Raw genomic sequence first — 22,474 nt, forward strand, 5'->3', positions numbered from 1 at the left:
TATCGTCTTCGATATCTATCTGCCTCCCTCCAAACGTTGGCCTCACGATCCTTGACTTCGCGCGTGCAGCGATGTCATCATTCTGCATGCAGGAAGTATGTCGCCATGACCAGACGCTATTTACTATAGCCATTTCTTGTAAAAAAATATTTTCTATAAATGAAAAAAAAAAAAAAAAAAATGTACAGTCGTCAATGGAAGGCAAAATGGGACTGCAGTTTTACTTTACTATATCCGAGTTTTTATAATATCCAAGTTTACTATGGCGGGGACACATGCTTACTCAATAAGACTATTTTTTTCATTCATGTCACAAAATTCCACAGCATGAATGCAGTAAAAGGGTGAAGTCAAAGCAATGTTAAATTTTTGAAGTTATTTAACATGGCCTACTAAGACATAAGCATATGGAACAGCTGTACCTATTAAAATTGTATAATTTTTTTGCTTTAGATGCACTGACAAACTCGTTCCCTGTACCATTACAATGATTTGATTTGATCTATGGGTGTTTAGCGTCCCAAAGCGGCTGAAGCTATGAGGGACGCCATAGCGAAGGGCTCCAGAAATTTTGACCACCTAGGGTTCTTTATCGTGCACTGATATTGAACCGTACACGGGCCTCCAGCATTTCGCCTCCATTGAAATTCGACCTCCGTGGCCGAGATCGAACCCGTGTAGTTCGGGTCAGTACCATTACCATGATTCTGTATCATTGGAAAGGGCACTGCGAAGTGTGCCGGCATTGGTAATGAGTGTCCCAGGGCTTGAAACAATATTTTGTCACGCATGTACTTTCATATGCATTGTGGTAGCCAGTTGCACGGCTCTCTTAACCACAAGCTCAGGGTCGGTATAGTATAACGATTCCTTCCCAAATCGATTCCATGTTTGAATTTCCCGTCCTTTACCATTGGCTGGAGTGACGCCACGTCCTAGGCTTCAGCCAATAACCAAGCACAAAAGTGGGGCATGGCGTCATTTCAGCCAATCAGGAAGGGTGGGAAATACAAAAATGGTATGGAATAGGTTTGTGAATCGTTATATTACACCATCTGAGGGTCTGCAAACTTTTTTGTGATTGATAGGTTGTACTGACCTTACTGTCATCATAGTATATAGCTATTCATACAACCAAACCACCGGTGGACTGTGCTACACGACATGTGTGCACACACTAACTTTGTCTGTCAGGATCTTCTACAATATGAAGACCAGATATTAATTGCGAGTATGATCACAACTGTATGCTCTATACACAATGCTCATGACCATTACACCATTTAACTAATTATAAACCAGATTTTTTTACCACTGCATGCAGGCTGCGGGCATGCTCTTACTCTCGGCACCAGGAGCCATCTGTCGGCATGCTCGGCCCAGTGGACTACAGGTCATGCGAGCAGCACACGTTTATGTGCATGTGCTTTTGTTTTCTGTAGTTGGATGTGCTGTGCCACATAATGTGCACATGCGTGCGTGCATGCGCTGCACTAGGCGTCATAAGTAACATTCTCCCTGTACCAGAAAGTACTACAGTCGAACCCAATTATATTATATGGAATAATTTCTGGGCACTGTAAAGCTACAATGTGAACGTATAGTAAAATATATGCCCACATCATACAAAATTAGCGGTCACATCTGATAGATCAAACTTCAGGCAACACTGGACAACTCAGGAAGCTGGCTTTCCACCAGCACATCTCCGGAGGTTAACAGAGGTTTATGGGGTTCAACATCCCAAAGCGACAGGCTATGAGGGACGTCATAATGGTGGACTCCATATTAATTTCGACTAAGGACAGGGTTAATTGGAGAGGCATGGGAGAGGCCTTTGCCCTGCAGTGGGCGTAGTCAGGCTGATGATGATGATGTACCTACCTGGCTCATTCCATGTTGTCATGCACATTAGTATTGGCTAAAAATCAAGAACGTAAATATTGCTCTCACCTGACAAAAGCACTGAATGCATGCTGTGATACGGCAAACACAGCATGGTAAATGAAAGCCTCATAACTGTGCTTCTAGGAGCTACCACAGCTATTACACTAGATATGGTGCTACTGATCACTGCCAAGCTGAACGTTTAAATGCAGCCAAGAAAAGTAGATGCAGCGAGTTAGTCAAGCAGCAGTGATATGCAAACAGATGAGTAACCACAGCAAGTGGAATGGCATTCAAACTCACATTTCTGCAGCAATGAAAAGGTTTGAAGAACAGAGGGCCTTGAACTCGGGGTCAGCCTTCTCCAAGAACACCAGCAGCTCTTTCGTCATGGCTCGGATGTTTTGCATGTTGATAAGAGCAAAGCACAGCTCCAGTGCACGCCTGAAAGAGAAAGGTAAATAAGACATCAAGCAAGCAGTATTTAAAAGCATTGGAAACTTTTAAAACTGCTTTGAAAAATTCACACACTATGAGTTCTGCCAAGTTCAGTCTACAAGCAGAATGCAGTAGTGAGGTGACTTTACACAGTATCAGACACATGTAAAAACAACGGCCTTCTTTCGAAATCACCAAAACATACCGTAAAAGCCCGTGTATAATAAAAGATTTTTTTTCCAGGATTTAGCAAGTCAAATTTCCACTTTGTATTACATGCGGAACCAGATTCTTGAAGGCGAAATTCTAGAGGCCCGTGTGCTGTGCGATGTCAGTGCACGTTAAAGAACCCCAGCTGGTAGAAATTTCCGGAGCCCTTCACTACGGCGTCTCTCATAGCCTCAGTAGCTTTGGGACGTTAAACCCCAATAAACCAAACCAAACAATTTTCACCCCAATTCCGCAGTTCCGGTTTCATTACTATTCAGTGATATCACTTCCAGCGATAAGAGGTACTATCTTGCAGTGGTGCCGGTTGGTTGATTCAATGGTTTCGATTTCAATGCCATTTCACCAAGCTGACCTCATGACGGCCATGCTAGAGGAAGGGCGATGATTGCACCATGCATGATGTCGGACCACGAATGCAGTATGTGACCGCTTTTAGGAGTAAAGTAATGGTAGCTGTCGAAAGAATCAGCACCACATCCAAGAACTTCTACATAGACCGGATGAGGTAATGAGATCTTGCAGTTACTGCCAGTGGACGGCTGAACCAGGCCTCTCCTGCCATGCTCTACATTTGGATCATGGATGCTTGGACTTGCCTTCCCGAGAACCTCATGGGCTACGCTTTCAAGACATGCGGGTTACCGAAAGCATTGAACGGGACGAAAAGAGAGTTTCTATGGAAAGATATATCTGACAAGGGACTCTCGGAAGGTGGCACATCTAACAATGATGATCACTAAAGCATTGGCTCCGAGGACACTTTCTAGGCGTATACACCATGCCTGAACGCATGCATGTATGCTGGAGCCGGTCTGCGCATGCATGCGCTATGAGATGTGAGCAGGAGCCAAGATATGTACAGAGGGCAAAACACATGCCTAGAACAACTGAACTGTATGTTCCGCAGCTCCCAAAGCCGCTGCGACCAGGATGGCAAAAAATGGTGATGAAATCCTATGGGTTAACTGCATATGCTTACATCCATACCATTTTTAACCAAATGCTTCCGCTAGATATCGCGTGTTCAGCCCCAAACACGCCCAGAACGTGTTCTAGACAAGTGTTTTGCCCTATGTACATGCCCCAAATATAGGCACTTGTGCTGCCATCTCGCGCACATGCCGGAAGTGGCACACCAGTTTACAACAATTGGAGGACCACACGACTCCTGTGACTGCCAGGGTAAGTCTGGGCTGCTCTTTTCTTCATGGTATGAAATGCTTTGATCAAGAGTGTTGGCGCGAGAGGGGCAGCGAGCCAGCAGCAGGAAAATGGAGATGCAAGCTCCTTTCCGACGCTTTTGGCGCTGGACGCGTAAGCGCGCAGTGCGTAAGCCTTGCAAGTGTCCACCGATTCACCTGGTCAAGAGTGAAATGCAGTGCAAATAAATGCTTTCAATGAGCTTTCTTCATTCACAATGTGCATGGATAAGAACTTTTTTCCCGTTTTTGCAGTACTCGAATTACATCTCGTATTAGTCAATCCAAGACATATCAAACTTAAAGGAGATCCCGAAATAGTGCGATATATAGAACACTGCAATATAGAACACTGCAACAAATAAGTTTATCTGTAATCAAGAAGGGTGAATATGGTGCACCAATGCTAGCAGCCCGCTTCCTGCTTTGGGAAAAGCCACTACCGGTCTTAGGAGGTTTAATTATATCACCAGTACACTATAAGTGCAGTAATATCACAATTAAAGTTAGGGTACAATTGATCTCTGCGTCGCCTTCAGCAGCAAAATAGGCCACACGAGAGCCACCACAAGCCAGCTAGGGTGGTCAGCTAGGGTGGCTTCACCGCATGACAACCAGTGTGTTGAAGGCTGGTTTCCCTGCACGACATCAGTGTCGTGTTAAAAAGAAGCATGCCAGATTGAAGGCAACCCTCAAGCACACCCAACGTCCACCTCATCACAAGTTTTTACAGCTAGCACTGACAGCAGATGCCTAAGGCCACACAGCCAACCCAGCTCCGTGAGCAAAAAGTGATCACAGAAGTGCCATTAGAAGCGCCACTTGCACAGGCACAGTGCGCAGTTCAATATGTTGAATGTTCCTCTGAACAGCAGTTCATTAAATGCGAACAAAACTGCTATACTTTTGCATGGGATTTTCAAGGGGATATGATAGTTCAATAAGCAATAATTCGATATATACAGGTTGACTATATCAGGGATCAACTGTATAAGTGGGTCCTTAACATACGTCAGTTTTTAAGTTACTCATTATAACTGTTCCTGAAATTTTCAGTTCATTTTAAAATTGACCACAGAAATTCAGAAATGTCTGCCTCAAAGCTTAACTTAGGTTTAACATGCTTTTCATTCTTTACAAGAAATAATGTAACTGAATATGCCATGTTTTTCATCCTTCATATAAAAAAAAAAGGGGGGGGGAGGGGGGTAGCAGATGACTATCACAATAAATACATGCAAAATGGTACAAGAAAACAATGAAATATTCAATACAGTTGAAACACAGTAGGCATACCTGCGAATTGAAACATCAGGATCCTTGAGGCAATCTAAGATGGTATTGCGGTGTCTCTGAACTGCTGTATAGTCAGCATGCACTGTCCGGAGCAATGTGTTGAGAGCCACATAGCGAATGTTCTTGTCCGTGTTGAGGAGAAACCTGCCCAGAATGTTTACCCCCAAAACCTGTCAAGTAGAAACAGCAATTCACCTAGTGCAACTCACAGAATACAACTGTAACGCACACAGCAAGAGAACACCACATGTACGCATACACACACACGCAAATAAAGACAACATAAATCAATGCATAACACTGCAAACAGAGATCACTAATCAGACTGCATTTAATGCAAAGTTTGATGCAGAACTCATAAAATATTCTAAGCTGCGCAGCAAAATTAAGTATATCTACTGAGTGTAAGGCACCTGAGGCCTAACTTTAAACTGGCATAAACCCTAGCATCCGAACTAAACTTGTCTCGATGCTATCTTCCATTTAAGTAAACTCTTGTTTCAACGATATGATAAACTACTCTCAAAAGGCAGCTGCCATTCTGACAACAGAGAAAAAATGTGTACAGTCCTTGTTCCCTCTCAAATTGCAGCAACCTGGAGAGAGCCATTAGCCTTCGTGTGCCACAGTCCTTAATTTTCATCACCAGAAAAGAGCCCCTGGCTTCTCTAATGAAGTAGTTCCATCCTAGCCAAACGGAAGTACAAGTACAGCGAGCAGCCAGAGTCAGGAGGACACCCAAGTTTGCCCCGTAGATGAGTGCATCATGAACGGTGACTCAGAAAACCTGATGAGAACCAATGCCAAGTAGCCAGCAAGAACACAGTTGCATTTGTAATGCATGAGGGCACTGGATATGAGCTTTACATAAAGCTGAATAAGGTCATGTCCTCCGGTATGGGCGACTAAGACCTCAAGCATCCTAAGGAGCTGGAGAATATTTCAACAAGCTCAGCTTTGACTAAGCCCTAGTTTCCTGCGATTCCGTGAAAAATCGTGGATTTTAAACATTTTTCGTGGATTTTTGTGTTCGCAGCCAAATTCTCATTTTCTGACAAACTGCTGTTATGGACATCAGCAGGAACGACAGAACAATGGCAAAACGACTCTACCTTATATGCACAAATACAACAAAAGGAGGAGTTTGAGACCTCAGGAAAATTGTTAAAGAAATAATATTCCGGTTATAATGAAATCCCAAACAGTTCAGGTCAACCATATCAAAAGGAGGATCTACTGCAAGAAAGGTTTCTACCAGAAGCGAGGTTGGAGACATCACAACATTTCCTCGTAAGCAAGACGAACAAAGAAGATTTCTACGTCTTGCATTTCTGGGCCTGAATGGAAGAAGTGAACCGAACACACTCTTCCACAGCAGTCGTTATGGCGATCTTGTAGTAAACAAGCGCCATTCCTCAAGTTAACACAAAATATTACCTGATGCTGAGTGGACCTCTGCAGCATGCAAGGCACATCCTCAAGAAAAAAAATACTTGCATGTTTCATTGACCGTTGGCTTCCGTCACGCTTCTTTCATGCGTCTTATGCTTCCCGCGGCATATCATGAATTCTTATTTCTGCATTCGCGGCATTTCACGCATTCTTTATTCTGCATCTGCAGCATTTGGAATACTCTACCGCAGAAAGTTACGAGGGGGGGGGGTACGCACAGGTGATACAATGGCTACAAGCTCCCCCTGGCCATGGCGCTCTTTGGCCGCAGATGCCCTTGCGCCATAAAAATTCATCATCATAAGAGAAAGTTGTAGGTCTCATTCGTGACCAAAAAGTTAGCCAGAGATATAAAAGGTGGATTTGCGAATACCCATATGATAGGCCTAAAAGTCAAGGCACCATAAGTTTGTGACATATGTGATGGTAGGTCGTAAGCGACAAAAGCTACACCAAGCAACTGTACTTCATTCATAGAAGTTCTCCCAAATAATCTGAATGCTAACCGGAAAAATAACTAACGGGCAACTTTATCAACGAGTACTTCAGGCCAAAACTGATACTCCACAGAAAGCAGTATTTGACATTCTGGCAGAAGTAAAATGAAGACTTCACACAGCCAATGTTGTTTTGGAAAAAACATTAAAGGTGCAGTGAAGAGGAATCTGAACTCGTCTTTTTGCCGTGGGAACTCAATCTACACGTTCCGAGCATTCTTAGGAACTTCAATTTTCTGTCCTGTGTGGCCGTTTTCCCTAATTAAATCGGATTAACGTCCGGCTCCTGCCCTTTTTTTTTTAAAATTCTCCGAGTATGGTGGGCAGAGTCAACCAACGTGTGGGGTGCCTTTCAGCCAGCTCTGTGGAGGCTTGCCGCTTTGCCATTGGCGGAGTAATACATAGTAATCCGTAGTAGCAAATAGTCCGCGCGTATTTTTATTTCTGCGGGCTTATTTTGCGGCTATATTATCTGCGAATGAAACTATTTATTCACGGAAATCTAACAAACAAAATAAAGCAAAAGCAAAGACTCCACGGAGCTGGCTGAAAGGCACTCCACGCGTTGGCCGACTCTGCTCACCGTACGGGGAGAATTAAAAAAATAAAGGTGGGAGCCGGATGTTAATCCGATTTAATTAGGGAAATCGGCCACACAGGGCAATAAGTCGAAGTTTCTAAGAATGCTCGCAACGCGTAGATCGAGTTTCCACGGCAAAAAGACTAGTTCAGATTCCTCTTCACTGCACCTTTAAAGGTCTCTCTGATTTGGCTGCACTTACTGCACCAGTTCAAGGAGTGCAGCATTTTCGCCTTCGTTTTGCCAGTATAGTGCGCGCCTGCTGCACTCCCATCTTTGTTTTGCAAAAGTGCCAGCCTAGTGCAGCACGAGTTCTTGGCTGGCTTGCATTCTCGGAATTAGAAGCGTAGCTGTGGTGCAGCAATACGGCGGCCCTCACGTGTAGGTCGGAGAAGATTTGACCCTAGTTTAAACGAAATGATGAACGTTCATTCTTGAAAGGGGGAGGTGGGTAACTTTGTGGTGTCAGATGTGTAAACCTGAGCGGTCAATTCGAACCCCATTAGAAGCATTTCAGCACATATTCGTAAATCACCTGTGCATATACATGCAACTTTTCTTCAGTAAAGTGACGCGATTTTCTAGGGCTGGATCATGGCAACATTTATTGTGATTTGCCGCTCGAAAATTCTTCACGTGGTTTGAGATTTTGGCAGCCATTGATATCGATAGCACATAGCTGGCTGTAATTTGGTGGCAACACCAAGGCTAGCAGGTTTCTCTATGCTAGCAGATTACCAGGCCTGCACTTGAACTGATGCTGCACGCTCGAAGCACTGCCGCGGAACTTGACAGACCTAGCGCAGCCAGTGCACCCAAATCGAAGAGACCTTAAAACATACCCATGTGTCACATTTCTGTCTGAAATCAAATTTTATTTGTAAATGAGGCTAGCAGCAAAAGCTCGCTGAGTACAAGACTTCTCCGGGGTTGTTATAAATAGATGTTTTTCGTTGCAATGTAAATACGAAACCTAAAAATTAGGAACAAATCAAACAACATGCTATTTTCGAACATAAATACCATCAGCTTAGATTACAGAAATAGATTACTTGTGCACGTTTACATACTTTCGCTCGTTGAAAATAATGTGACAGAAGATAGAGTGAGGTTGAAAGAAGGAACCTCTCTCACTCCACTAATATAGTATTGTAGAAAGGAGGGGGGGGGGGGGTGTTGTGACAATATTTTGTTTACGTGGCAAGAGTTTACTGAATGTCGTCATGAAGGTATGTAAGCTACTCAAGGTTTTTTGGAAACAAAGCCAGGACTATGTCCAGATATCTCCTAGCTTCAGGAGTTATCTACTATAGGAGATAAAAAGTAACAGAGGCCCCCACCCCTCTCCTCTCCCTCCAAGTTCCAAACTGTGCTGTGCACCTGATGATGCACTCCTGGTGTCAAGATTGGCACTGTCTCGATGCCAGGAGTGCATCGTCAGGTGGCACCCGCATGCAGTGTGGCACAGTTTGGAACTTGGAAGGGGGGGTCAAGTTACTTTGTCCCCGTTAGTACAGGGTGCTAGCAGGGGCAAGCAGCAGAGCACACTGTAGACCAAATGCAACAGGGTGGCTCAAGAACCAAACTAAAAGCAGTAGCAGTGCCTGCAACACAAGCAGGGTGCTATACAGGCAAAGACAGGTCATGAAATAAGCGAGAAGCACCATATTTTCCCACAACACGAGCAGTGCCCTGCTCATGGCCTCTTCATGTTCACTTGTGATGCCTGAAGTCAAGACAAAGTGTAGGCTCACTAGCATCCACCCAAGTGCTGCCATACTATTACAAAGGAAAGCTACGTAACTTTCACAAAAACTCTGCAGTCAAAATAAAAATGTAGTCAAATAGCAATTCATCCTGGTCCAGACACAAATATTTCTTCAACTACAAAGTTGATGACCACAGCATATCTCCAAAAGAGCGGCCGACTGCTCCACTTAGAGAAGCTTTCCGGATAAGCTAAGTGCTGCTTTGTTCTTTACAAGTGGGTATGAATTTTGCTGATGCTCCTGATGCAGCAACAGTGCCGCAGTGTGGTAAGCATGCCTGAATAAGCACTAAATGCAGGGCTCTGCTGTACAGGGTGCTACTGCATAGACTGGCTTCATGGCCTCTTGCAGTCTGTCTAGTCCCATCTATGAAGATTGAAAACCATTGCTGCCTAACACTGTGGGGGTAAATGCTCCTGCACAGCTGCAGTGGCTCAGCTTTCTCTGCCATCATTCACTTATTTGTGTGGAACATTAAGTCTTCTGCTATGGAGACCTAGAACAATGCCTGAACTAGCTAGTTGCACTTATACCTGTTCACCTCCCCATTTGTGCATTCACGAGGCCACATGCATCCACACCTACACCCAGTCAACTGCGTCATGACACTCAAAACATCACAAGCCAGCTACCAGGCTGCATTTGGCTTATTGATTGGCAAGTGTGGCGCAGCCATGCCAAAATCAGCTGAACTCACAGCGGCCATAAACTTGTTTGTTTTAGTGGACCTGATCAGGCCAATCAGGCGCATAGTGGTATGAAGATGCAAATTCAGCACTGCCATGTGCGTGAGCTTTTGCCCAATACCAGCAATCGACTTAACAAGGAGAAACCAAGTTCAGTGCTGTGACGAGTACAAGATACAGCAGAATCTCCATGATGCGAACCGCTGATACAAATTTTGGAATAATACAAATTCACAAAATTCCCCAGCCGGAGTGCATTGTGCAGTGTGCAGAATTTCGCATGTTCGCATACTCTCCCGTGCCACTACAGATGATAAAAACGTGCGAGCTGCAACAGCACCCTTGAGCACTAAGCGCTGTCCGTACATTGCCGACTTCGCAATCATTAGTCGTGTGGTACAGGCCGAGAGCACTGAACGGCGGCGTACTGCCTGTACACACCGACTTCGCGATCACTAGTTGTGTGGTACGGACTGCGAGCAGTGAGCGACGGCGCGCAGCCCGCACATTGCCGACAATGTAATAGCCAGATGCACTGTATACACCGCGAACAGTGAGCAGTGGTGTGTAGCCATAAATAAATTCCATCAGCCATAAACAGATCTGTGTGAATGCCTTTCCAATGCTTTTACATATGGATTTTGTTCATTTTGGACAATACAAATTTTTTTGTGACCCCGTGAGATTCGTATCCTCGATATTCTACTGCAGTGCCATTCATAATTTTGCAACTTTCCTAAAACTCAAACAATCTGAAATGCAAAAGTGCAAAGTGTAAAAGCAAATGCCACACACGAGCTACTTGTTATTTTAGTTATTCGCATGCGAGTGCTGCTTATAAGAAATTACTAAATTTTCATATGAAAAGTTAGAGCTCAGCTATGAGGGCTGCTGTGGAGTGAGAGGAATCAATTTAAATCTCAAGGATTCTTTGATGCGTACCATGTTTCAGCATGCAAAAAAAAAAAAAAAAAAAACTTTTCAAAATCAGACAACAGTGGTGATGGCACAAATCAAGGTGAGGCCACACAGCCACAATGTCCAGGCAGTCAGTGGCACTCTCAACAATTCTGAGAGGCACTTAAGCCTGCTTACGTGGAGGAATGAGAAAGCATGTGTTTTGAGGAAAGGAAAGCTTCTCGAGGAAAGGAAAGGGCACAGTAGCTCTCAAATCTCGACATATCAGTAGACAACTCAACCGCACCATAAAGCATGCAACCAAAGGTGCATAGGTCATTGGTCTGAACCCCTGTCACAAGTTAGCCTCCAACTTCACATCTCGACATCTCGGTAGACACCTCAACTGCACCTTAAGGGAAAATGTAGTCTCAGAAAGCAAACAATTGAAGGTGCGTATGTCATTGGTTTGAACCCCTGTTGCAAGGCAGCCTTCCACTTGACTAAAACATGTAAGCTATGTCCAAAGAGAAATGCTTTGACACCACCCGGAATGCTGTATGACGAATGATTACTCAAAATTTTGGTGAATGTTTTCGGGAATACTGCCACCACATTGAGGTCAACCAGCGATGACATCACTGAGATTTCGTCTCCTCCTGCGATATCCATTGTCCAAAACCAGCGTCATCACTTCGGTGGATGCGGTTTTGCGCTCTGCATCTTTTTTCATCATTCCTCCTCTCTCCTGTCTGCACGTGGCAGCGATGGTGACTCAGCTCGGGTGTGACATCATCAGTCTCTAAATTTTGCTTCATCCTGTCACATAATTTCGCACGCCGGGGAACTGGTTTGATTCCCACCTAGACCCCAATTTTCTTTTCTTGTTTTTATTCTAATGTCTCATGACTTACATGGTTAATGACTACATATGACCGATGACGACATATACCTAGTGATGTCACAGGGGACCAACTTCTGGTGACATATTTGCACACACTTCCGGCGTCAACATAGCCATCTAATGCTTCAGCATTAATAAGGAAACCTAAACCATTGTATACAGAATTATCCTGCACCACAGCGCAGAACTTTAGTTCTGCAACTAAAGGCAGGCTTAAAAGGAGTGTTAACTAGAACTAGTATATTGATAAGCAGCCAACATGCTAAAAAATGCAGAGCTCTGCAATGATCCATGCTTTATCAAGCAGGAAACAGTGAGCCTTAGGGAAAGCTTTGCTGACGACTGCCGACAAGCTTTAGCAATCACTGAGGAGGATTGAGGGAGATGCACAAACATATTCTTCAGAGGTTGAAGCTGGCGTAACCATAATTTTAATGACTGGCGAGGAAGCCAACCATAGCAAGTTCACCAAAGCTCCCACTTTAGCAGCAGTAAGATCACTTCAATACTTCTGGAAGCTGCAGTTGTTAAACTATTAATGCTTGCCTTTTTAAGCTTGCTTCTTTTCTGAATAATTAAACAATCGGCTATATTCAAGGATTTCCCACATTGCAACACACTTCGTATTCACAAGGCTCTATTGCAAGATGATAATACTGTACTCCCAAGTTTTTAGTTTTGATTGTACTGGTTAGGCAGAATTAACTCAGCATTTTGAGTACTTGAAAATGTTTGTGTGTTTCTCTCTCTCTCTCTCTCTTGCATGTGCATTTTTTATGGTGCCGGTTGACTTAGGCTCTTTCCCTGGGTTTCACATAGTCATCAGCTCTGTCCATGCACATGCATGGACAGACGGGGAAAGAGAAGGCGAAGGCACAAAGGAGGAGAGGACACGTGGCAGCGTGTGATGAGAGCAGATGCACAAGCACACAAGTTCTTGAGAGTTGGCCCTCACTATCCTCCAGTGACACGATCCAGTGCCGCCACGCAAGACAAGCAGCTGAGTGCATGTGCATGCACAGCAGCGACTGTTGCAGTGGTGCTAAAATTACAAACGACAACATGACAAATCAGCTGCTTTCTGAAGAGGTCATGGAATGCAGCACAAAGGAAGCAGTATGTTCAGAACACTACACGTACACTACATGTACATGGGAGGCCAGAGCCCACAAACATGCAGCGGGTAGAGCAGAGAAGCGCATTTTGGACACTGCCTGCAACAGCGCAGCGCAACAAGATCCATAAGTCTGAGCCCACACATTTCTCATACCATAAAAGCATTCACTGTAGCCTTCCCACAACATAAACAAATACAATTGCTGAACCGTTATGCTTCTCTACTTATTAATTCGCACCAGTGCTGCTCACTGTCGTACCATTGGGGTAAGTGGGCAGTTGCAATTTCAACACGAGATCGTTAGCACCCCGATGTCGGAAGAAAATTATCTGGCGTCGGCTTTGGCGCCCCTTTGAAGCCTCACAGCCAGAGCAGCCGGTTGCTCCGGCCGCTCTAGCAACCTAGGTGGCCCACCTAGGTCACGTAACCTTGTGACATCATCACAGCCTGATCACGAGATTGTGAACAAACTGACCACCATGGCATGTGGCGCTTAAAATAATGATTGGCAGCGAGAGATTGCTCCGGAAGAGCAACCTGGGTTCCACAAGCCTCACCAGTGGCGGCACCTGCTATCACAGGGCAGTGGTGCATCGCTTAACTGCTGCACCACTGTGCCAGGAGTGGTATGAGGACTCCCAGGGATCTATTACCAATACTGCATATATGGCATTAACCCATTAATGCTATCGCGTCATACCCTTAAGGGGAGATGCGGGTCTTATTAAAGATATCGCAATGAAATGTGCATGCGTGTTCCTTCTTCCTGTTTTCAAAAATTAGTTTGAGTATATCTCAGTTAGTTCCCATAATATGTGAAAATAACTGAAGCCTAATTAGTTAAATTCTCACCTTTAAGGGGAGACGTGGGTCTTGAAATGAAAATTTTTGTTATTAAAGATATCGCAATGAAACTGGGTGTGCACATGTGTTTCTTCTTGCTGTTTTCAAAAAGATAATTAGTTTCAGTATATCTAAATTAGTTCCAATAATATGCTAAAATAACTAAAGCATAATTAGTTAAATTGAGACATTTTGTTACATTTTTTGGTTTAGATTGAAATGGAGCCATAGCTACAGACCTGCCATCTGAAGCAACGCTAATTATACTGTTTTTGAGGTACATCATCATATAAAAATGTTCTATTATGTCCAAGCACCATAATTATGAAATATAGTTAGGCAACACTGTAGTTCACAAAATTTGGAATGTTCGACTCAAAAAAAAAAAAGCGTACTTTCACACTTAAGTTCTTTCTGAATTCAACGGCCTCAGATTAACTGAAACTGCACCATACAAAAATTTTAAATACTTATGTAAGGCTAGTCAGGTTGGCAAAAAATGCGAAGCTGAGAAAATCGCATTTGAAGTGCGTGCGCCAGCCATTTGGAGGTCGTTGTAGAGGCCTCAAAAACAGCGGAATGCGGACGTTCCAAAAATATTTCGCAGCCGTGAGCAATACCACGATGTGGGGAAGGGGCCGCATTTCATTCCAAAATCTCCATTTCCACTCTTCGTAGGCAAGCAATATATAATTTTTTAGTAAGCTTTTTAGGCAGGTACTTTATACAGAGTATATAGATCCCGAAAATGTCATTTTTGCAAAACCGAAATTTTCACATTTTTTTTATGATTTGAAGACCCGTGTCTCCTCTTAGGGCGGAGCTTAATTATCCCCTCCAGTTTTTTTTTTTTTTCCTCAAGCCTCAGCTGGCACAGGTTTGGTGCAAATGATACTCCACTTCTATAACCTAATATTAATGAAATACGTACCCTGAGGCCACTTTCTGACTTGATGTCCATTATAGAAAGAACAGACTCGTACAGAATGGCATTGCCCACATTCTTGCTGGTTTCCGTGTTTGTAGCAACCTGGGCCAAGATGTCATTCATGGCTTCACTTGCCTCGGGATCATTGTGGCCCAGCAGCCGCAGCAGTCGCAGAATCTTCACCTGCGCCAGCGTTCAAGGATCCGCTAAAGACAACCCAATTATCCAAGCAGCGGGTCCGCCCGGAAACACAGAAACGTGAAAAGGCATCAAGCCACAGCCAACTTCCATACTGGGTACACTGTAGAAGGCATTATTGAATTTGCAGAGACAAACTCGTTCAAGACAAAGTGAAAAACAAGTATATATCTAAAAATTAAGTATGTCTCAGAGTATGTCTCAATAAAGCCGTTTAAGCATACAAACCTCACCTTAGCTCAGTGCTTGAGCATACTGGCTACTTCCAGCACAAACTGACATTATTTGAGGCCATCCAAAACAGCTTCATTAAGCCGTAGGCAGCTTTATAGTGGCATCACATGAAATGTAGACCTAGCATAATTATGGCCCCTAGTTTTCTGCGATTCTATGAAAAATCGAAGATTTAAGCCTTTTTCACGGAATAGTGTACCAGGAGCCACATTCTCTTTGTTTATGTTATTGTTCTTGCAGATATCAGTTGGAATGACAGAACGATGAGAATGCATTAATTTAACCATCTATGTTTATGTTCTCTTTAAAGCTAGAAGCTGGTAATGAACAAAGGTCTGCTGATGGCTTAACATTAGCTTGAGCAAATACTTGATAATTTCCCATATTTAACCTAAACTGAAGTACTCAATATTCGAAATCTCTAAGTATTCTTCAAACTTCATAAGTATCGTATATACTCATGAGAGGGCCACACTTTCTTTTTCCACGGTTTTGACAAGGTGTGGCCCTTACACGGGACTGACATTTTTCCATAAAGTTTTTCCGACAACAGCGGAGCTCTGATTATGCGTCCCTTTTTTATGCTGCAACATAAAGTTTTATAATGAACTGGCACAGTCCCATAATGCATTATGCATAAATACATAATGCATTAAAAGTATGGATGATAGGACGCGTGCCCAACAACCGGCACGAATTAGCCGCAAGTAAAACAGCGTGCTAGATCAGTTTACAGGCAAATGTCATGTGATTCTAATTTAAGATAAAGATTCTCCGAAGGTCTGGCACTCAACTGATTAACAGTTCAGAGTGGTGCGCCTTGAATGCTGCGACCCGCATCCGTCAGTGTGAGGTGGCATTCACCTGGCCTGCTTATCTACACGCACTTCACCGTCGAAGGCCTTGCGGGAATCAACTTTACATTCATTTCAATGCGAGATTATTGTGTGATAGTGAACTGGTAATAAGATTTGACCTTTTATAGCAAACCGTGACTAGATTCAAAGCATTTTAGCTGCAGCTTCAATACGAAGCATGCTACGCTTAGTGACAATGGGAGAACGGCACGTTACTTTGGCGCCAGAGCCAGGTGGGTGGCGCGTCACCACAAAGAAACGCACCGCTAGTGTGAGTGCACCCAGTTCTAGTTTTTTGCGCAGCGTAACACTTTGTCCATTCTGGTGCGAACATCAAGAGCACAAGACAAGTTAGCAATGTTGCGGCACCGCATGTTCGTGGTTCCAGGCGGAGTCCTGTGTGCAGCATGACTCGTGCATAGTTGTACGATGTCGCAAGCAGTTATAGTCTATCAGCTCCCAGCGTAACATACCACGTAGGCAAAATTACCAACACATGAAGGAACTGTTTTGGCTGACTTTTTTTTTTTTTTTGATTACTGGCTGCCAAGTTGGGAGTGCGGCCCTTACAGGAGTATATATACCAGGTGTCCTAGCCGTTTGAAACCTAATGAGGGTTGTTTAGAGTCACGTGACCTAGTCTACAGTATTTTTTTTGTTCTTCAAGGTTGACTAATTAGTTAAGCTTAATTAACTAACTTTTTAATTATTGACTTGAGAAACAAAGTGCCAATGGAAAAGTTGTAGATTGCTTTGAGAAACAGCTGACTGAGACATTTGCAGCAAAGTAATATTTACGTAAAGTAGTTTTTTTACCAGCCTTTAACCATAACCCGCACAATAAGAAAAAGCTTCCACATGACAACTGTGCCACTTCAACGTCCCAAGACGCGCCTTAAAGAATAAAATCCGTTTTTTTTTCTGAAGTTCTCTCCTCGATGAGACTTTGGGTGCACATTGGGGCAGAGAAGTGAGCGAGCAGCTGGTCACGTGACAACTTTCTTTTAAGGCCAATAAATGAAGCTACGTAAATCGTAACTTGACGGAAACAGCACTGCTAGCGGTTTTTCGAGGTGATCTAAAACTTTTGCATTGACACTTTCTTCCTGAAGTTAATAATTAAAAAGTTAGCTAATTAAACTTAACTAATTAATAAACTTTGAAGAGCTAAAAAAATACTCAAGACTAGGCCACGCGACTATGAACAATGCTGAGTTGGTTTCACTGGACTAGGACACTTCGCCTTTTTTAAAAGTTTGGTTACATTTAGCTGGGACACCCGGTATACAGTATTCATCTCAAGCAAACAATGTTTCTGAAACGCTTACTTCAGTTGGTTCTGGTTCAATGTACCCCCTGAGGGATTGTAACGTGGCGTGGTGACTCCAACGACACTTCCTAGGCATATGGGACGCGCGCCTGTGCTCCCACACACATGCCGGAGCCATCTGTGCATACGCACAGCACATGCACGCAGGCGCGAGTGTGCTGCCCAGATTTATATTTGCTAGATACCGGTGCCTGTGCTGCCTGTGCTGCCTGCGCCGTACACACAAAATGGCTAGCTGGATTTACTAGTGCCTTTGCACTGGCTAGCTGCTGCACCTGCTCTTTTCCTCAAAGCTTGAAATTCGCTAAACAAACGACGGCAAGAGCACGGGAGGGAGCCAACACGAGGCACATAGAGATGGATGCCCCTTTCTGAAGCCTCACAAAGGTCTGAGCTGGAATAACGTAATCATAAATATGATTTGCAGTCTAAAGCAAGTGGCGATCAGAGGTGATAAAATGGCACTACTTCCACACTTTCCATTTGCACGTTGCCCAAGTGACTATTAGTGCGGCAAAATGAACCGCCAATGGCCCTGTAGCTTCAGATCCCAGCGCGATGCACGCTCCCAATATTACCAGGACGACCAGGAGTTTGCTCTCAAGCTGACTACTGCTCGTCGGGGAAAGCGTCTGCAGTTGTGAGCAGTTGTGAGCGAAGGGTAAAGTTGATGATGATAGTGAATTTTTATGACACAAGGGCGCCCAAAGAGTGCCATGGCACAAGGTATTTTCATTTGTTCCAGGTGGGGTCCCATTTCCCAAGCATTTCACCCTGAATAAGCCGAGCATCAGGCCAGGGGAAGCTTGCACCCACTGTGTCACCGGTGGGGTACACGGCGGCACTGGGGATCGAATCCCGCACCTCCCGCATGCGAGGTGGATGCTCAACCACTCTGCCACCCCTGCAGTCACCGGGTAAAGTTGAACCTCGTTATATATCGCATAAACGTGTATAAGGGCCGGACTTTTTTTTTTTCCGGATTTGAGGGCCAATTTTCGGAATGCAGCCCATACACGTAGTAATGTGCGAAAAAAAAAAATCAGGGAATGAGTGGCATTTATTCTACGTTCAATCGTCACTTGCGGAGTGTTCCGGCTCTGAGCTGGTATTATCACGGCCGCTTGATGCAAAGCACAAAGCGAGGTGCGGCCAGCCACGTTGTGCCGCCGACAATGGGCGAGCGCATCCTAACGGAGTTTACAGTTGCGACCGCTGTTTTCGATGAGGGTGCCACTGTTCGGGGATAAGTCGCCTGGTTTCCCAGGAGTGGAGTCCCGAAGCACACCGTCCTTCATAGTGTCTGAGCGCGTTTGCCTCACGTTCCTCGTGTCTGCAGTGCTTTCTTTGGATTTTCTGGTTTGTGCGTGAGTGAGCACGTTTGCCTAGCGTCTGCAGCGCTGGATTTGGAGTTTTTGTGTGCACGTGAATGAGTGTTTGCCTCGTGTCTGCCTTTTCACGCTTTGGGCTTTTTGTGCATGTGTGTGTGGAGGTCAGTGACGTGTATGGGGCACGATGCCGCACATTTGCTGTGTGCCACTGTGCGTCACAAACTCCAGAAAGCACCCAACTGTGAGATATCACGACTTGTGGATGCCAAGCGACAGGTTTTGGTATGTTCCTTGCATATTACAGAGTGACTACATAAAAGAAGGTCAAGGAAGGTTCTTCGTCTGTGAATGGTCCCTTCCTTTTTTGTATGACCGTGCAATAAAAGTATCAAGCTGCTGGTTGAAGTACTTTTTGGTTTTCTCAGCTGTAGTTACGCTTATCAGTTCTAGAACTTCAGCTATATTAATTTTTTTGTTCTTTTTTTATAAATTGCAATAACTTTATAAGAGCCAATATTCAACGTGACACGAAGCGGAAATCTACTGCATGTGACCAGCTGTGTGTGTATATCTCATTCACCGTCTACATGGGGTCGCGAGAAGTGAATAAAAATCAGGGGAGCACTTTGACGATTTAATGTGCAAAGAGTTTCAGTGAAAGCCTTTAACCGCCTCTATTGCTACCCTCTGCTTGGCAACTGTTGAAGATCGTTTGGCGACTCTTGAATGCTTCCGTTCGGCATCGCGAGCGCGTTTCGTAGCGGGTGACATTGGAGCGCATGCGGGAGGCATCCTTCCTCGACCAACGTTCAGAGAGCAACTGAGAGAGCTCTGGGTGATACGACCATTGCGCATGCACCGCTGTTATACCACATGAGGATTGCGCATGCGCAATGTGCGTGTTTACTGGGTATCATTAAGAAATTATCATTACTGTTCGTACATCTACTACTACACCATTAACTATCTACTGACTTTTCAAGTAACCATTAACCATTCTTACTATCATACTCATACTGATGGTTGACAGGTGCCGCGAACGCACGGACGGACACGCTGGCAAGTCATGGGCCATAAAAGGCTTTCGCCTTAAAAGTAGATGAAAAGCTTCAGGGCACATTAATGCAACATCCTGAGGTAGAGCCTCTCGTCTGGTCGTGCATCGTATAGGCGGCCGTTATGAACAGCGTTCAGGCATACACTAGAAGGGGGATTCCCACCTGCTGCGGTGATTGTGACATAATTGGCGCTTCCAATGACGACTTAAAAATGGAGTCTTTAATTAGGAACTAGAAAGCGCACTGTTTACGCCCTCAAACAGACATCACCGGGCATACGGGCGCAGCTGTCACGGTGTTTCTCTGAGAGCAGTTGTCCCCGAGAAGTGGCGCCGTGGCGGGCGCACGGAAAACTAGGCCCAAGATGCCGTTTCTCTGTGACGTGGCGGGCCGCACCTCGTTTTGCGTCAAGTGGCCGTGGTACTGTGCTCTGGTGCATGCTCATCCCAAAAGAAGCCGTGCAGCATGTCCGCTGTCATGCGTAGCCATTGTTCCACACTTCCATCACATAGCAGAGCAGCTCTTCTTCCAGTTTGGGAAACTTGCAAGGCTTGCCTTGCAAAGCGCGCTTTTTGCAGCTTGTGTTCCTCGATGCATCCTTTTGGTTGCACCCTCGTCGGACGCACTACTTGGCCACGTCAAATTTCTTGCCCGCCACACGCTTGCCATGTTCGAGAGCAAACTCCCAGCCGTGTAGCTATTAAGGCGCTTGTCCATTGTGCTCAAATTGCAACACTCGGCTGCAGCACACGAAAGCCACTACTACAGTGCACTCACACGCTACCACAACTCCGTGCCTTTGACAGCCTGGAACTGGTGCTGGAGCTGGTGATACTGATAGCAGGAGCTCGTAGTGACGGAGAAAGTTGACGATGATGATGATGAGCAGTGATCAAGAGCATCGTTGCTCGCAGCCGGAGCCAATCACGGAGGCCACAGCGCGTTCATTTAGAAGGCTATTCCTGCATGGGTTGTGGAAAGTTCAGGTGCGGCCCTTACACGGATCTTTTTTTTTTTAATATTTGCTTCGGGGAAAACAGGGTGCAGCCCATACACGGGTGCAGCCCTTACACGCGTTTATACGATATAATGAAGTTGAAGGGGCCCAGCGATTACTTCATTATAGCCCATGTTGACTGAGCTTCCAAGGGAAACCGTCATTCCTTCGTTATATTCATTATTTCGCCATAACAAGGTTCAACTGCATATAGCGTGCATTTTGAATTTTCGTTACCACTTAGTGTTTGAACTGGTTTCATTTTCTGACAGGCGGAGCTTCATGAATCATGACAGGAATGGGCAAACTGAACTGCCAACGGCCCTGTAGCTTCAGATCCCAGCGTGAAGCATGCTCCCAACATTACCAGGAAGACCAGAAATTTGCTCTCTCGTCAACTACTGCTCGTCAGGGAAAGCGAACACAGTTGTGAGCGATCTGGGTATATAGAACACAGTTTGACTATTCGCTGCCATTTCACGTATGAATTGATTCCATTTTCTGACAGGTGGAGCCTCATGAACCACGAGAGGAATGGGCACTGGCAAAAGGCACGTAATACCCACAGTTTGGCTGAACCTACTTCAAAGTTCACAAATAGGTAATGACATCCTGGTCGAAATCAAGAGGAAGAAATGGGCTTAGGCAAGGCAAGTAATAAGAAGGCAAGATAATCGTTGGTCCTTAAGGGTAACGGAATGGATTCCAAGAGAAGGCAAGTGTAGCAGGGGGTGGCAGAAAGTTAGGTCGGCGGATGAGATAAAGAAGTTTGCTGGGATACAGTGGCCGCAGCTGTCAAAGGACAAGGTTAATTGGAGAGACATGGGAGAGGTCTTTGCTCTGCAGTGGACTCAGTCAGGCTGATGATGATGATTACGAAATAGGTTTGCTCCCCCGTGTAGGTCGACTCCCCAATTTTAGACGGCGATTTTAGAAAAATGTATAGAATGCTGCAATTTCGACACAGCTCCAATGAGTGCAACAGTGCTTCGGCATGGTCATTTTTTTTTTTTCATAATTTATGGGGGTTTAACGTCCCAAAGCAACTCAGGCTATGAGGGACGACGTAGTGAAGGGCTCCGGAAATTTCGGCCACCTGAGGTTCTTAACGTGGCATTGACATCGCACAGTACACGGGCCTCTAGAATTTTGCCTCCATCGAAATTCGACCGCCATGGCTGGGATCGCACCTGCGTCTTTCGGGTCAGCAGCAGAGTGCCTAGGCCACCGCAGCAGCTGGTTCTTTTTGTGGTTCTTTTGAGTGTGACGAAATTAGTGATATAGGAACCTCTTTTTTTGTGCCAGAAGTACTTTTCACTTCACAATTACAGTCAATCTCAGATATATCGAATTATTGTTTATATCCAACTGTCAGAATATCCCCTTGAAAATCCCATGCAAAAGCATAGCACTGTTGTTCGCATTTATCGAACTCCCATTCAGCGAAACATTCGATATATTGAACTGCATGTCGTGCCCCTGCAAGCGGCGCTTCTTTTAATGGCATTCTTACTTACAATCACTTTTTGCACACAAAGCCGGGTCGGCTGTGTGACCTTGGGCACCTGCTGGCAGCGCTAGCATTGTAAAACTGCATGACAAGGTGAATGTGGGGTGTGCTTGAACGTGGCCTTCTGTCTTGCGTGCTTATTTTCAATGCAACACCAGCCGGTGTTCAGTGCGCCAGCTGTCATGCGACAAAACCCATCTAGCTAACAGAGGCCCTTGCATGATCTGATTCGCTG

General features: G+C 44.8%; 1 protein-coding gene across 7 annotated transcripts in view; it reads right to left on the reverse strand.

Annotated features, from left to right (window-relative positions):
- The window catches only part of AP-1gamma (adaptor protein complex 1, gamma subunit), a 104,510-nt gene that overhangs the window by 46,293 nt on the left and 35,743 nt on the right, over window positions 1–22,474 (reverse strand). For all 7 annotated transcript variants that reach the window (XM_089580593.1, XM_089580595.1, XM_089580597.1 and 4 more), the window contains 3 exons: window positions 14,728–14,907; window positions 5,052–5,221; window positions 2,191–2,331 (listed from right to left, as the gene is read on the reverse strand). In XM_089580593.1, coding sequence (XP_089436719.1) covers window positions 2,191–2,331; window positions 5,052–5,221; window positions 14,728–14,907 — 491 coding nt within the window. The remainder of the gene's footprint in view (window positions 1–2,190; window positions 2,332–5,051; window positions 5,222–14,727; window positions 14,908–22,474) is intronic.

The sequence above is a fragment of the Amblyomma mixtum genome, chromosome 3 (genome assembly GCF_055824585.1).
Source record: "Amblyomma mixtum isolate Tamu chromosome 3, ASM5582458v1, whole genome shotgun sequence".
NCBI classification, from domain to species: domain Eukaryota; kingdom Metazoa; phylum Arthropoda; class Arachnida; order Ixodida; family Ixodidae; genus Amblyomma; species Amblyomma mixtum.